This window comes from Monodelphis domestica, chromosome 6, assembly GCF_027887165.1.
Source record: "Monodelphis domestica isolate mMonDom1 chromosome 6, mMonDom1.pri, whole genome shotgun sequence".
In the NCBI taxonomy this organism is placed as follows: domain Eukaryota; kingdom Metazoa; phylum Chordata; class Mammalia; order Didelphimorphia; family Didelphidae; genus Monodelphis; species Monodelphis domestica.
The window spans coordinates 250,516,926-250,532,911 of record NC_077232.1 but is presented as its reverse complement, the minus strand read 5'-3'; the positions used below and the strand labels follow the sequence as shown (position 1 = coordinate 250,532,911).

At 37.6% G+C, this 15,986-nt stretch overlaps 1 protein-coding gene across 4 annotated transcripts in view; it reads right to left on the bottom strand.

Annotated features, from left to right (window-relative positions):
• Positions 1-4,807: 4,807 nt before the first annotated feature.
• CFI (complement factor I) overlaps positions 4,808-15,986 on the bottom strand; it is a 44,500-nt gene continuing 33,321 nt past the window's right edge. For all 4 annotated transcript variants that reach the window (XM_007495991.3, XM_007495990.3, XM_007495992.3 and 1 more), the window contains 5 exons: positions 15,497-15,600; positions 13,835-13,938; positions 12,854-13,131; positions 5,912-6,016; positions 4,808-5,253 (listed from right to left, as the gene is read on the bottom strand). In XM_007495991.3, coding sequence (XP_007496053.2) covers positions 5,036-5,253; positions 5,912-6,016; positions 12,854-13,131; positions 13,835-13,938; positions 15,497-15,600 — 809 coding nt within the window. In that variant the 3' untranslated portion in view covers positions 4,808-5,035. The remainder of the gene's footprint in view (positions 5,254-5,911; positions 6,017-12,853; positions 13,132-13,834; positions 13,939-15,496; positions 15,601-15,986) is intronic.

The window sequence follows — 15,986 nt, the reverse complement described above, 5'->3', positions numbered from 1 at the left end:
AACATGTGCCACAATCTGTTTAGCCATTCTCCAACTGATAGACATCCCCTCAATTTCCAATTCTTTGCCAGTACAAAAAGAGCAGTTATAAATATTTTTGAACAAGTAGGTCCTTTCTCCATTTTTATGATCTCTTTGGGATACAGACCCTATAGTGGTATTATAGGATCAAAAGGTATACCCTTTGGTCTCTTGATCCTTTTCCATTTGGTCCATTCTACTTTTCATGAAACTCTTTTCTTCATTGGATTTTTGTGCCTTTTTTTCTGGTTGACTGATTTTGCATTTTAAACTATTGTTTTCTTTTTGCATTACTTTCATTTCTTTTCCCCATTTTTCTTCCACCTCTCTAATTGGATTTTTTAATTCATTTTTAAGTTCTTCCAATGCCTGATTCCCATTTTTCTTTAAAGTTTTGCATACAATTGCTTGGATCTCACCATCCCCTATTGACTCTGTGCCTTCCTCTTTGTTTCCATAGAAATTTTCTATGGTTAGGTGCTTCTTTTGCTATTTGCTCATTTTCCCTGACTTTCTTTTTTGCCTGTGGACTGGGAGTTCTAAAAGTTCCTGATTCAGTCTCTTCTGCTGATAGCTTGCAGGATTTATTACTCTGAGCTATTTTGCCCTGAAGCTAAGACTTCACCTGTAGCCCAGGCTTGAAAGGGCCAAGAGCTTTGGACTTCTGGGCCTCACTGCAGTCTGGTGCCAGGGCTTGGGACTTCAAGTGGTGGGTAAGGAGTATGGGGTGCTCTGTAGCTGGTATAGGCAAGGTCCCAGGATCCTAAATTTGGCCTATGCCTTACTATTTTCCAATTTTCCCAGCAGTCTTGGACAATAGTGAGTTCTGATCCCCAAAGCTAGGATTTTGGGGTTTATCAAACACTAAGTTGCTAAGATAATTTACCCCTAATCTATTTCATTGATTCACTTTTCTATTTCTTAGTCAGTACCAGATTGTTTTGAAGATTACTTCTTATAATAAAATTTGATATCTGGTACTGCTAGGCTACCTTCCTTTATATTTTTACAAATCAGTTCCCTTGATATTCCTTGACCTTTTGTTCTTCCAGATGAATTTTGCTATTTTTTTCTAGTTCTATAACATAATTATTTGGTAGTTTGATTGGTATGGCACTAAATAAGTAAATTAATTTAGGTAGGATTGTCATTTTTATTATATCAGCTCTGCCTACCCATGAGTAATTGCTGTTTTCCCAATTATTTAGATTTGACTTTATTTTTGTGAAAAGTGTTTTGTAATTGTGTAAATAATTCCTAGGTTTGTCTTGGCAAGTAGATTCCCAGGTGGAATTTCTCTTTCTATCTCTTGCTGCTGAACTTTGTTGGTAATATATAGAAAGACTGGTGATTTATATGGATTTGCTTTGTATCCTGCAACTTTACCTAAGTTGTTAATGATTTAAACTAGTTTTTTAGTTGATTCTCTAAGTATACCATCATATCATCTGCAGAGTGATAGTTTAGTTTCTTCATTTCCTATTTTAACTTCTTCCATTTCTTTTTCTTCTCTTATTGCTAAAGCCAGAGTTTTTAGTACAATATTAAACAGTAGTGGTGACAATGGGCATCCTTGCTTCACTCCTTATCTTATTGGGAAGGCTTCTAATTTCTCCCCACTGGAAATACTTGCTGATATTTTAGGTAGATGCTGCTTATAATTTTGAGGAATGGCCAATTTATGCTTCCTAGTGTTTATAACAGGGATGTGAGTGTTGTATTTTGTGGAAGGCTTTTTCTGCATCTATTATCTATTAAGATAATCAAGCGATTTCTATTAGTTTGGTTACTGATATGGTCAATTATGCTGATGGTTTTCCTAATATTAAACCAATGTTGCATTCCTGGTATAAATCCTACCTGGTTTTAGTGAATGATCCTTGTTATATATTGCTGTGATCTCCTTGCTAGTATTTTATTTAAAATTTTTGCATCTATATTCATTAATTATTTTTTTTTAATTTTTAATTTTCTTTCTCTGTTTTTGCTCTTCCTGGTTTAGTTAACAGTACCATATTTGTTCATAAAAAGAACTTCATAGGACTCTTTCTTTGCACATTTTCCAGTTTCAAGATCTTTCAAAGATTAACTTTTAATTTTAAAATTTGATTTAAAATTTACCTGTTCTCCTACCTATTTCAACATACTCTCTCTCCTTCCACCCTTAAACTCACATTTCTTCTTTCCCCCAAAGTTGGAAAATATTTTAATAATCATATACCAAAAACCATATGATAATAGTTAACCCTTACCTTCTGTATTAGAATCAATACTGTATATTGGTTCTAAGACAGAAGAGTGGAAAGTCTGGGTAATGGGGATTAAATGACTTATCAAAGGTTGCATAGCTAAAAAGTGTCTTAGATGAAATTTGAACCCAGGAGACTTCCTGTCTCTTGGCTTGGTTCTCAATCCATTGAGCCACTTAGCTGTCCCCAAAATTTAATTTTTTAATAAGAAAATAAAACTATACTGTCATTCTATCATTTGCCTACATTGCAAATTGTGAGACTTTACATGTTACAAATTTCTGGCCTTGCCAAAAAGACAAGATATGAGACCCCATTAAGTTACAGTGACAGGTTAGGGGTTCTCATGTGAAAATTCTTGATATTGATCAAGAAATCTTTAGAGACTTTTACCCATTTGAAACTGGCCATCTCGTACAAAGTATCTTGTACAAAGAATGCCTAGAATTTGTGTAATGTCATGCTTAAGGATGCTTCTCCTTTCCAGTTATCCAAGTAATAATCATCAACCACCACCTGAACTTACTGGTCCACAATGATATGAGACAAATCTGAAAACTGACTGCACTAATTTAGAGACCAATAGACATATTTTAGAATATTTGTTTTTGGTTTTTGGTAGATACAAGACTATGGCAGCTAGGTGGTACAGTGAATAGAGTGCTGGTCCTGAAGTCAGGAAGATTCATTGATTGTCCTGAGTTCAAATCCAGCCTCAGACACTCACTAGCTGTGTGACCCTGGGCAATTCATTTCACCCTGTTGGCCTCAGTTTCCTCATCTGTCAAGTGAACTGGAGAAGGAAATGGCCAACCACTCCAGTACCTTTGCCAAGAAAACCCCAATGAGGTTGCAAAGAGTCAGTCATGACTGAACAACAACCAAGATATCAGATGACTATATCCTTAAGAGTATTGGGACATCCCAACAGCAAAGCACAAGATAGCATTGGTAGGAAATAAGGAAGTCATTCTTCCATTTTCTTTGGAATAGCTTGGAAAGGTCTCTGGGGCTAGAGGAAGATGATAATTTTGTGCTTTGAGTTAGCAATCTGAGCCCTTGACCTTAGTCACTACATATGTTTGGGCTCTAGAGATGGCATCACTTCTCTGATTCCATACAAGTTCAATCCTTCTTCTGCCCCATCTCCAATTGTTTTTGTGCTTTGTCCTGTGCTTTGAAGAGGACTAGTGTCATCAAGGGGTGATGCCTTGATTTGTGTGTGAATTGGATTTAAGTGAGGCAGTCGCCCAAAGTCTTCAGCTTCACTTTTTCTTCCAGTCTAGAAATCCAGTGGCAGGACAAGTCAGGATGACTGATGATGGCCGGAGAGGAGGTGGATGATCTTGGCTCTTTGATATGTGCCCAAGCTCTAAGATCAGAGTCTTGGATCCAAATGATTAGGGACCACAGACCTTCCTGGATTATGTGCTCAGAGCTCTACATCAGTTGCCTTTTGTTGCAGATTAGATTCTGGGGACCAAAACTGGGAATTTTATGAGCCAATTGTACCTTGAAGACCTTGAGTTGGAATTCTCTGGGACTGAGTCTGGTTTCTGAGTGAATCCTGGAATAGGCGTAGCTGTTGAATTAGCAACTATCTTCTGGGGATACCTCCCTTGGCTGAAGGAGTAGAGGATGTTTTGGGCAAGAACCTTTCAGCACCTTCAGGAAAGCCCTAGAAGAATCACATTTCCTTATCATTCCTTTATTTAGGAAATACCACCCTATAGAATACTTCAAGGAAACTCATTGGTAAAATAGAAATGACTACCGTCCTCCATGGTTCAAGAAGAGGGAAACCCTGATGGACCAGATCATGGACCTCAGGAGCTTTACAGACTCCAAGCTTAATAAGGGATTTTTTTTTCCTCCCTGAAAGACTGTAACTTTGCCTCAGTCAAGGAAACAGATGTGGGAAGGTCAGGTCTGCAGATCCTAGGGTTTAAGGCTTAAAAGAGTTTATCACAGTGGCAAGGAAGTGAGTCATTCCCCCAAGAGAATGGAGAAGCCCAGAAGAGAAGCACTCCCATCCAGCTGCTGTTTCTTGAGGAACCCAAGATCCAGCTCTACAGGACAGAGCTGTGAGTGGCCCCAAGTCTTCAATTTTCTCTACACAGCTGCTTCCCTGCTAGGCTGACATAAACTTGTATCTACTTTCCACAATGGACACTGTTAGGATGTGATGTTATATTATCTTGTTATATTTTATGTCATATGTTACTGAGTAAGTACAGTCCTTATTCCTGCAAGTTATGACTCACTGAATATTGCCCAAGACTTAGTTTTTGGGGGGCTGTTAAATAGGACCAACTTTGCTTTTTTGGGGACTGTAAAATGATAAGATCAAGAATTAGCTTTTTTGGGGAGGGCTGTAAAATGATAGGACCAATAATTAGCTTTTTTGGCTGTTAGATAAGACCTCCAGATCTTTCCTCCACAAATGGCTATCTAACCAGCTGGCTTCTCTGTTAGTTCTATATTTGCGAAATTGATTTTTTGAACCCAAGTGTAAGATTTGATAATACTGGTACGCATGCTTGTCAAAAGTGTTTATTTTGAGAACTTTACAGTAAAATTTAAGGATAGAATTTATTGAGGCACAATTCTTAACAAGAGACAGAAAAAAAATGACTATAAAACACTTTTGAAATGCTTTGTGGCTTTTGAAAGCTTTTTTGGTCTTTAAAAGTTAACAATTCCCTATTGTCTTAAGTTAGCGTGGGAATTCTGACTCTAATAGCGAAGACAAGGAAGTCAGAGCATCATACGTTGTATTGAGAAATAATGTTCCTTCCCACATGATGACTTATCCATTCAAAATAGTTGGCCACTTTGGTGTAAACACCGGGGAATTCCGGTTTTCCACAGTTTTCACCCCAGCTCACAACGCCCCAAATATAAGACACATTGTTGGTGTCCATACAGACTAAAGGCCCTCCGGAATCCCCTTTACAGGCATCTGTAGAGCCATCATCTGTTCCTGAGGAAAAGAAAATGAAAGGAGAAAGTGAATGTACCTGTTTTATTCTCTTTTGGACGCCATGACCCCATCCTCCCACTCAACAGAATCCTTTGGGATGGACACTTTCTTACGCTGATGCAAGGGATTGACCAGCTGGAACCCTGTTATTTATTAGTCCGTTTTTTAAAACTCAAAGATATTCTGTTTTCCCAATTACATGTAATAACAATTTTCAACATGTTTTCCAAAATTACAAGATCCAAATTGTCTCCCTCTCTGCCCTCTCCTCTCCCAGAAATGGTAAGCAATTTAATCTGGATTATGCATGCATTATCATGGAAAACGGGCTTCCATCTTGGTCCTCGTTGTAAGAGGATCCTCCTACAGAACCAAAACTCCAAAATAAAACCGTAAATAGACCAGTGTGAAAGACAGGACACGAGTCCATATTTCTGAAGCATTTGAAGGCTTTCCATGCAACAAGTCCATGCAGGAGAGTGTATTATCGTTTCCATTTTACAGATGAAAGGACCAAGGCTCAGAAAGGTGACGTGCCTTCCTTTTGTTAATTGTAGCCTCGGAGCCCGGCACATAGCAGGTGCTTAAGAGGGGTTTGTTGGGTTGAAAGCAGACACATAGGCAGAGTAATACCACCAAGAAGTCCCTCAGTGCTTACCTGCACATTCCATTTCGTTCTCAAAGAAGCGATTGGAGTAATATTTAGAACAGTTGCCTATCAGCTTGACCTGACCCCATTTGAGCTTATAGATATTTTTGTTTTCTAAAAAAGAAAGAAAGAAAAGAGTGTTTTATGGACAATCGAAAAAGGTTGTAATGATGGGGAGTAGGACAAAAGAACTGCTGGGGGAAATGGAAATGTTGAGAGCTCGACAGTGGCATGAGGCAGGAATGACAGTTGGAAACTAAACAAGGAATTCTGGGAAATTCTCCTGAGGAGGAGGATCATGGGGGCTGAGACACAGGAGGGAGTGGAAGGAGGAGCTGTTTCTCGGGGCCATTCAAGACACCTTTGGAGATTTCTGACACTGACAGAAATCTTACCATTGAGGGTTCCTGTTTAAACATCGCTGGTTCCTGTCTAGAAACCTAATTTCTTCAAAGACTTTCATTCCATGAACTATTGAGATACTGGACCCAAATCAGTGAGCAGCGCTCTCTTCCCTTTTTCTAGCTCTCCCCAGCCTACAGGAAAACCTAGTACTTCAGTAATTGGTTTTATTTAGAAAGAGATTTAGGGCAACCCACAACTCCTCTAACCTACCCTTTGTCCCAGTCAACAATTAAATCTAATAAGCAGTCAGAGAGCTAATTCAATCTTGTTTATTTAGAACTAGAGAGTAAGCCCATTGGCAGACTCCATCTTGTTGCCAGTTCTCAAGAAGACACGAGGGGGAGGCTTGTGAGGGCCCAAAGCAGCACATATCTGATTGAGGTCCCTCATACCTCTCCTTGTAGAGAAGACTTCCCTGCCACCCTTGAGGGCCAGCCCGGCCACCGAGGGGCAAGCCTTCACTGAGGGGAGATCTCCATTTTGTCTCCCTCAAGTAATTCGAGGTCTCTGGGAGGGAGTAGTGAGGGAAGCCATTTCATCAATCCTTGTCCTCACTGCCTTCAACCCTCATTTCTCCATCCAAGGAGTCCCCCAAAATTACACGGTAAAAGAATACAAATTCTCCCAACCTGACAGAACAGAAAAAATAATAAACATTATGCCTTGTAGTAGAAGGATTATGGGCCAGTGAGGTGGTAGAGTGGATAGAGGACTGGGCCTGGAGACTGAGAGATGAGTTCAAATACAGCCTCAGAAACGTACTAGCTGTGCAACCCTGGCCAAGTCATTTCACCCTGTTGGCCTCAGTTTCCTCATCTGTAAAATGAGCAGGAGGCAGAAATAGCAAACCAGTATGTTTGCCAAGAAAACCCCAAATTTGGCCATGAAGAATCAGATGTGATTGAAACTACTAACAAGAGTGTAGGAATTGGGATGAGGCCTTTGATATTATTGGGACGGGAAACTCCTAGAGAAGGAAATTGTCTCTATGGATCAGCAGCTTCTCTGAAACAAGTGGAAAAGCTGACTCAGGGTCATGGACAGAGGTGGGCCTTACACCCCCACTGTCACATGTATTTTATTTTTTTAAGTCCTTCCTTTGGAGGCCAGGACCTCCCTCTCCAGGCTGAGCTCTCAAACCCCCCTGCAGCTATTTGTCAAATACTTTGTCTTCTGCAAAATGAAAGGTTGAACTAAGATATCTCTAAGTTCTAAGCCTCCTGATATCCCATTACCCAATTTCAGCCATCTATTCCAAACAGTTTCCCCTATTTTCACTCTAACATGAAGGATGGAATTTAAGAGAGTCTTGTGGGCCCTAAGGATCATGGCAGCCTACCAACACACACACACACACTGGGATTGAGGTTTCAGAACACCTGTGACTGTTGTTATTCTTAGAGTGTAAATTCTTTGGGAGGAAAGAGGGTGTTATTTTGTCTGGGAATCTCCCTCAGGGTAAGTCCTTCCTTAATGCCTTTTGGTTTATTACTTCATTCAATCATTTCTTGTATTTCCTGAAAAGTGTCAGGGTAAAAAAAATTTTTAAGTGAGGAATGACAAAGAGGACCAATGGGAATAAAACAGCACCTTTATGCCAGTATGTGACAGAGTATGCAGAGGTGAGGCTTATATTTTTATATTTTGATTTCTTTTTCTTTATATATCATATTTAGTAAATATAAAATTCTATTTTTTTCTTATTTATAGACTATATCTCATGTAGTAAATATAATATAGATTATATTTTGATTTCTATTCCCTTTTCTTTTGAGTTATAGCATATCATATGGAGCAAATATATAAATTATATTTCTATTTCTTTTTATTATTTATATATCATATATAGTAAATTTAATATAAATTATATTTCTATTTCTTATTTCTATAGTATATCCCATGTAGTAAATATAATATAAATTATATTTCTATTTCTTTTTATTATTTATATATCATATATAGTAAATTTAATATAAATTATATTTCTATTTCTTATTTCTATAGTATATCTCATGTAGTAAATATAATATAAATTCTATTTCTATTTCTTTATATCAGATATCATATGTAGTAAATATAATTTATATTCCTTTTTCTTATTTATATATCTATAGTAAATATAATATGAATTTTATTTATATTTCTTTTTCTTATTTATATATCATCTATAGTAAATATAATAGGATATAATAGAAATCATATTTATATATTTATATTGATTTTTCTTATTATGTATATATCATATATAATAAATACAATATAAATTCTATTTATATTTTTTCTCATTTATATATCTATAGTAAAAACAATATAAATTATATTTATATTTCTTTTTCTTCTTATTTATATATAATCTATAGTAAATATAACAGGATATAAAATTAATTATGTTTATATTTCTTTTTCTTCTTATTTAGATATATATAGTAAATGTAATATAAATTATATTTATATTTCTTTTCAGGTTTTAGGAGGACCTTCTTTTATTTAACTTGAAATCATGTAGTACTATTACTACTAGAGGAAAGCTGAGTAAGAACAACTCAAATTGCCTTAGCTTCAGCCCTTCAAAATAGACAGTTTTTTTTTAATGTAAATAATCCAGAGTAGAATGGGAATAAATTCTTATAACAGAATATACAAAAACATTTTGAAATTTTTTCATCTACCGATTCATTTTATGTAAACATTTTATATATTCATTTTATATTTATATATGATATATATATATATGTCTTTAGGAATAAAAAATCATTTTATATAACAAATTGACCATATTATTACTTTTATTAAAAAACATTTTTAAAAGAAAATTTGGAAAATGTAGTATTTGCAATGCATTAGGAAACAGAGGCCCGGTACAGCTCATTGCTAGTCCTGTCGATTGTGTACGCATCTTTTGGGAAAGAACTAATTTCATTTTGTCTTTGTATCTTTGGTATCTAGCACAATGACTGATATATAGTAGGTACCTAGTAAATGTTTGTGGAGGGGGAAGGTAGGGGGCTCAGGGTATGGAGATCTAGGTCCAAAGATGGGAGGTCCTGGGCTCCAATCTGGCTTTAGACATTTCCTGGCTGTGTGACCCTGAGCAAGTCACTTAACCCCCATTGCCTAACCCTTACAGCTCTTCTGCCTTAGAACTAATAAGGGTTTAAAAAAAAAAAAGTTTATTGGTTGATTCACTGAATGATTTAAAAAAGCCAACATGATTGCCAAAAAGGCTGAGGTGGCCTGACAGTTTTAAAGACTGTGTTGGACAGCAGCAGCTAGATAGCAGATGGATAGAGGACCAGGTCTAGAGGCAGGAGGACCTGGGCTCAGATCTAGCCTCAGATACTTCCCAGTCTTGTGTCCCTGGGCAAGTCACTGAACCATCATTGCCTTGCCTTTACTGCTCTGCTGCCTTAGGATTGTTACTAGAACAGAAAATAAGGGTTCGAAAAAAGAGGATGGCGTAGTGCAGTAACAGAGGGATGTCCTTGGGATTTTTATTACAAAAGAAGGTTGAGGAGAATTTAAGGAGACAGAGAAGAGCCGAGAATTCAACTCTACAAATATCTGACTTTATGCTAAATGAGAAGACAAAACCCCCAAGAACCCAGCCCCTGCCCCTAGTTCTGTGGGCTTGGCACTGGACTGAAGGACTGAAGGGAAGGTACTCAGATCAGCTTATTGATAAATAAATAATAAATAGAATTCTTAAAACTGGGAATCGTGCCAATCAGAGATGTTTTAAAACACGAGGCCCAGCCCCTGGGACAGAGAGCCTGGGCCTGGGAGCCTGAGGACGTGTAGGAGAGGTGAGCTCTGTCATGGCCTACTACACAGACTTTGGAGCGGGGATAGAGGCTAGGAATCAGGTTCTGGTCTGCTAACCACCTTTGGCACTGGCCAGCCAGACTGAGGAGCACCTTTACAAGTCTCTCGGGGGCCTCAAATCCCCATGTTTTTGCCTTTGTTCCTCCTGTTAGCTGGAGGATAAACTGAGACAGTTCTGTACTCAGAAAGAGGGTGCTGGCCTTCTCCTCACAGGAGGCCATCTTGCCACCCCAGGGATAGGAACCTTGGTTTTGTGCCTGGGAGTTTGTTTTTTTTATCTTGGGTGAAAGAAGGTAGAGGCGATAATCTTTTGAGTTTTAGAAGTCTGGAAAAGGGAGCTAGCTGGGAATTTAGGTTTCTTGGGGAGCCCTTAGGGCCCAGGTCTGGGCCTCTGAGGTGAGTCCTCACTCTGTAGTGAATCTACATCTCGATGGGAGCTGAGTAGGAATAATTCAGAAACTGGGGTCATTCTGGACTTGCTCTTTTCCTTCAGGGCTTTGGGGATGAGGAGAACATTTTTACTTTTGTTTTTAATGGTGGTCTGGATCAGGAAGACCAGAGTTCAAATCTAGCCTCAGACACTTAGTAGCTGTGTGATCTTAGGCAAGTTACTTAGCCTTGTCCACCTCAGTTATTTCGACTGTAAAATGTGGATAATAATCCATTTACCTCTTAGGGCTGTGGAAATTAAATAGATACTATTTGTTTTTTTTAAAGTGCTTAGCCCATTGTCTGACAGTTAGTAGTAGGGCTATATAAATGCTTATTCCATCCCCTTCTCCCTCCATTCCCTTCTGTAAGGATGATATTAGAAAATAAGTATTGTTTTATTAGTTGAGGGATAAGAAGTAAAGTGGCTGCTTGAGAAAGAAGTGAAGTTTGAAGCAGAGCTGAGAGAGTGTGTTAATTTCAATTGCTGATAATTATAATAGCTTTTCTGTGTCAATGACTCACTCTGGCAGTTGGCAGAGACACACACTCTGAGACTCTCTCAGGGCTGGAGGAGGGAACATTTTTGCCTCTCTCTGTCTGAGGGAAAAGATCTGAAGGAGCTCAGTGTTTTCCTTTCCCAACTTGGAACACTATTGAATATCTATTGTGTTTTTTTTTTATTAAAAACCCTTACCTTCTGTCTTGGAGTCAATACTGTGTATTGGCTCCAAGGCAGAAGAGTGGTAAGGGCTAGGCAATGGGGGTGAAGTGACTTGCCCAGGGTCACACAGCTGGGAAGTGGCTGAAGCCAGATTTGAACCTAGGACCTCCCGTCTCTAGGACTGGTTCTCAATCCACTGTGCTACCCAGCTGCCCCCTGTTTTGTTTTGTTTTTTTATAGATTGTTTAACTCTGAGAAAACCAAAGAAAAACCCAGTCTTTTGTCTGTTAAGAGTCAGAGTCCTAACTGGATTCTTTTTTTAGACTCAATCAGCTAGTCTTTGCTATTTTATAATTTGAAGATGAAGTTAAGAATTATAAGGATAATAGCGGTAGTTTTTATTTAGCTAGCATAAATTTGGGTTAGTTAGATCAGGGAGGAGTAATGTAGCCTGTGAAACACAGGAGAAGCGCTTCCTTGCGGAACCTGGGAGTTTATTTGGGTAGATTTAGAATCCCTTAGAATTAGAAATCCTTTATTTATCCTTATATATTTCAATAAATACTTTATTTTTTATAATAAGAGTCTCTTTAGCATCCTTGCGCCTGGCCCTGAAGGGAAGTTCACATTTGACCTTCACTTCATCATTGAGGATACTTTTGATTACTTCTATCAAAAGTATCCAAACAATTTTGAACCCATATTGGAACAGTTTTTCCTCTCTATTTTGTGTAGCTTGCCATTATTATCATTTTTTATTTTTACACTTCCCATATTATTTTCAAAGTAAATACCCCTGTAGAAAAGCCCATCTATTTTCATGCATTAAATGAAACTGAGGTGCAAGTGGTGGCCAACCTCGAGGAGATCCTAATGGGAATGGAGACTCAAGCATTAGAAAAAGATACCCAAATCCTCAGGGGGACTTCTAGAGCCCTGAAGGAGATATGTGAGCCCCAAAAGAGTCCCCATTACACTGGAAATATCTAAAAAGTTTTGAGGAATGAGTTTCTTTTTTGTCTCTTTTCAGTGCTTTTAGATTTGTGTGCACATAAACTTGAATAAAAGTGACAGACTCCCACCTCCTCTTTGCCTCAGAGAACCCCCCTCTTTCTTTAAGAATTAGCTTATGCACCTTTTGCATCATGTCTTTCCTGGTCCAGCCAACTCCTAGTGCCCTTCCTTCGAAGTCACCTTGTATTCATTGACATTCATTCCCTTTCTAATTTGCTGCATTTATTTATATGGAGACTCATCTCTCCCATCAGAATGTAAGCTCCCTGCATGGAGAGATTATTTTATTCTTTATATGCCTTTGTCCCCCGTGCCTAGAATATAAAAACATTTAATAAAGACTCAATTGATATATATTTGAATATTTAAAAATATGCCCCTACCATTTCCCTCCAATAGCTTCTGTAGTCTATGATAAGGCCTATATGTCCTTGCAGGAATTGTTGCCTCCCCCAGCCCTGGAGAGGAGATGTGTACAACATGAAAAGCTGAACAACTTTTAAGATTCTGAAGGCGTTTTTCCTCCTTGCCGACAGAGAAACTGCTACTCTATACAGCTTATTTCTGCATGGTTGTCAGCCCCTTATATATGGTTTAATAAATCCCATAAAAAATACCTTCATCTCTTCCCAAGCCAGAAATCACACACTTGTCACCAGGGCCGAAGAGGTACTTGGACCAGGGGATGCAGGCCGGGATGGTGTTTGTCAGTTCGCATTTCTTGGTGCTCGAGGATTTCTGCATTTCCATCAAAGCAATGTCATTTTGATAGGTGACTCCATTGTAGTCTTCATGGATGATGACTTGTTTTACCCTCTGGATTCTAACTCCAGTGTTAACTTTTATCCAGTCTAGCAGTCCTGTCCATATCTGGTATCGGTGTGCTACATTTTTTCTATGACGAGAGAGAATGGAAAATATTTATTGTAGCCTACCAACACATGGTACCTGGGTTTCCTTATTCTTCTCTTCTATAAAAGGGATTTTTTCCATAATTCCCAAGGGAAATCTCTTCATTAACCCTGAGACCAGGAGAGGAGGGAAAGAATATGAGTCATGTAACCAAGGGAAAATATTCTAAATTAATTAATTAATTAAACTTAATTTTTTTTTTAAAAAGAAAGTGCTGAAAAAATGTTATTCATGCCAAATAAACTCAAAAAGTATTTTGTGGGTACATTTTTGGGGTGTTGGGGGAGATAGAGCTAATTGTTAAACATTTACCAGCACACCCCTGATTATCTGCAATGACACGGCAGGGAGTCTGGAGGCGAGTGTCATTTTTGAGTCTGGTGAAACCTATGAGCCCTTCCTCGGGATCATGTTTTTAAATACACAAAATGCATAGATTTGCAAAGGAAATAATTCTGTTGAAATACAGTTACAAAATGAATTTTTTTAGGTTCGTGGGCCCCAGGTGAAGAACTCTTGCTCTAGAGCTTGGAACATCAGATTTATCTCCCAAGTAGGCAGAGAGTTCTTGATTTTGCAATGATTTTTTTTCCAGTTACATGTACAGAATATGCCTCTTCTCCCATTATCCTTTTAACCTAGCTTGATTGCTTCAGGAAAAAGTATGTCATTAAACACATTTTCACCTGACACAATGTGCAGCGGTCAGTACCCAACAGCCACCAATATAGATTCCTCCACAATGGATTTTTTCACCGTCTTTAATTGCCACCTGCCATGGGAATTGCCCCTACAAAAGACACCTGGACAGTTAATATTTGCAGTGACACTTGGCAGTTAGCGATGAAACCCCTCAAATTCCCAGGTGTACTTTCATTATGAGACCTTCAGATCCCTTATTACATTTTCTTCCCAGCTTTCTTTCCCAGCCTGCCTGGGCTATTCTAGAGAAATGTACATGATAAAGACTATTTGAGCATGTCCTCAGATTTTTAAAAAGTTACTGCTGGCCCTAGACACTTCCTAGCTGTGGGACCTTGAGTGACTCACTTAGCCTCTATTGCCTAGCTCTGGCTCCTCATCTGTCTTACAAATGATACTAGGACAAAAGGCAAAGATTTTTTTAAAAAATTATTGTTAATTCTTCTTTTTCCTTCAATACCCATTGATCAGATGGCAATGCCTCTGATATAATAATAATAATAATTACATGTATGTATCTGAGAGATAAAAGTATTTGATAATTAATGGAAAAAACCAATGTACTTATATATGACATGGTTTTAATGCTGGATACTGGAAATTTTATGCTAATTATAAGATTTTTTGTGTTCAAATATATTTTATATAGTGATATGTTAATCACATACAATTATTATATGCATATTTTCTAAATGAATTTAATTATATAATTATATATTTATATATATAAATATAAACATATATTATATATAATATAATTATATAATTATAATAATAAAAATTAATAAAAAATAATAATTAAATACTAAATATTCTCTCTATATTTTATATATAAATGTTATATTCTACACCTAGCTATATGTAAATATAGAATAAATATATAGATTTCCCTTTTACACTCTTGTAAATGTCTCTGGTCCTCTTAATTTATGCAGCATCTACAGCCCCTTATTACTTTACCCCTAGACTATTTTAATACTTCCCCTACATGTCCTCTCTGCCTCCAGACTTTTCCTTCTCCAATACATATTCAATATAGCTGCCAAATTGACATTCCTAAAATACAAATGTAGTCCTCAAAAATGTTAAATGGCTCTCCTATTATCTTTGGGATAACCTATAAAATCCTCCATTTCACTTGTGAAGTCCTCTAAAGACAATTCTGGCCCCTACATATCTTTCCCATCTTATTTCCTATTCCTTCTCCTCATCTACACTTTTTGCCCCAGTTAACCTGCCTGGTAGCCATGCTCGGCTTCCCATCTCTTGGCGCCATGACTTTGTATCAGGGGTCCCCCATGTTTTGAGTGCTCCCTCTGCTCCTCTCCGCCTCTTAGAATTCCTTTTTTCCATCAAAATCCAGCTCAGCCACCTCCTCCTCTCCTCCAATTATTAGCACTAGTCCTCTAGAAATTACTTTGTATTTATTTAATAGTAATGGTAATAATTGCTAGCATTTGCACAGTTCTTTGGTCTGTCTGAGTGCTTTATTTACTTTTGTTTTTGTACATTTTGGGTCCCTCCTATAGACTATCATCTTCTTAAGGACAGAGTTATTTCCTTTTGTGTTTCTGAAGCCCTAGCACCATGCTTAGAGCTTTCTGTGCAGTAAAGGTTTACTATTTATAAAAATTGAATTGAATTACCTTATTTGCAATTGTTCCTCCTACGATTCGTTTCCTTCGAACATGTGTGTAGTTTCTAACACCACAGCTTATTGTGGGTAATAAGGACTTCAACAATTTTCTTTCTTTTGGGAGAATAAAAGATTATAGTATTATCAAAATTGAATTTACTATATAGTCTCCTGATTATCAAAGTCACAGGTAATGCAATGCCATTTTTGTTGTTGTTAGTCATTTTCAGTAGTGTCTGCCTCTTTGTGAGTTTCTGCCTCATTGTGGGTTTTTTCTATTTATTTTTATTTTTCCATGGCTACATGATTCATGTTCTCTCCCTCCCCTCTTCCTGTACACCCCCAACCCCTGAAGTTGACAAGCAATTCCACTGGGTTATACACATATTATCACTTGAGACCTATTTCATATTATTCAGTTTTGCAATAGAACAATCTTTTGAAACCCAGACCCCAAATCATGTACCCAACAAGTGATAAATCATATGTTTTTCTTCAGT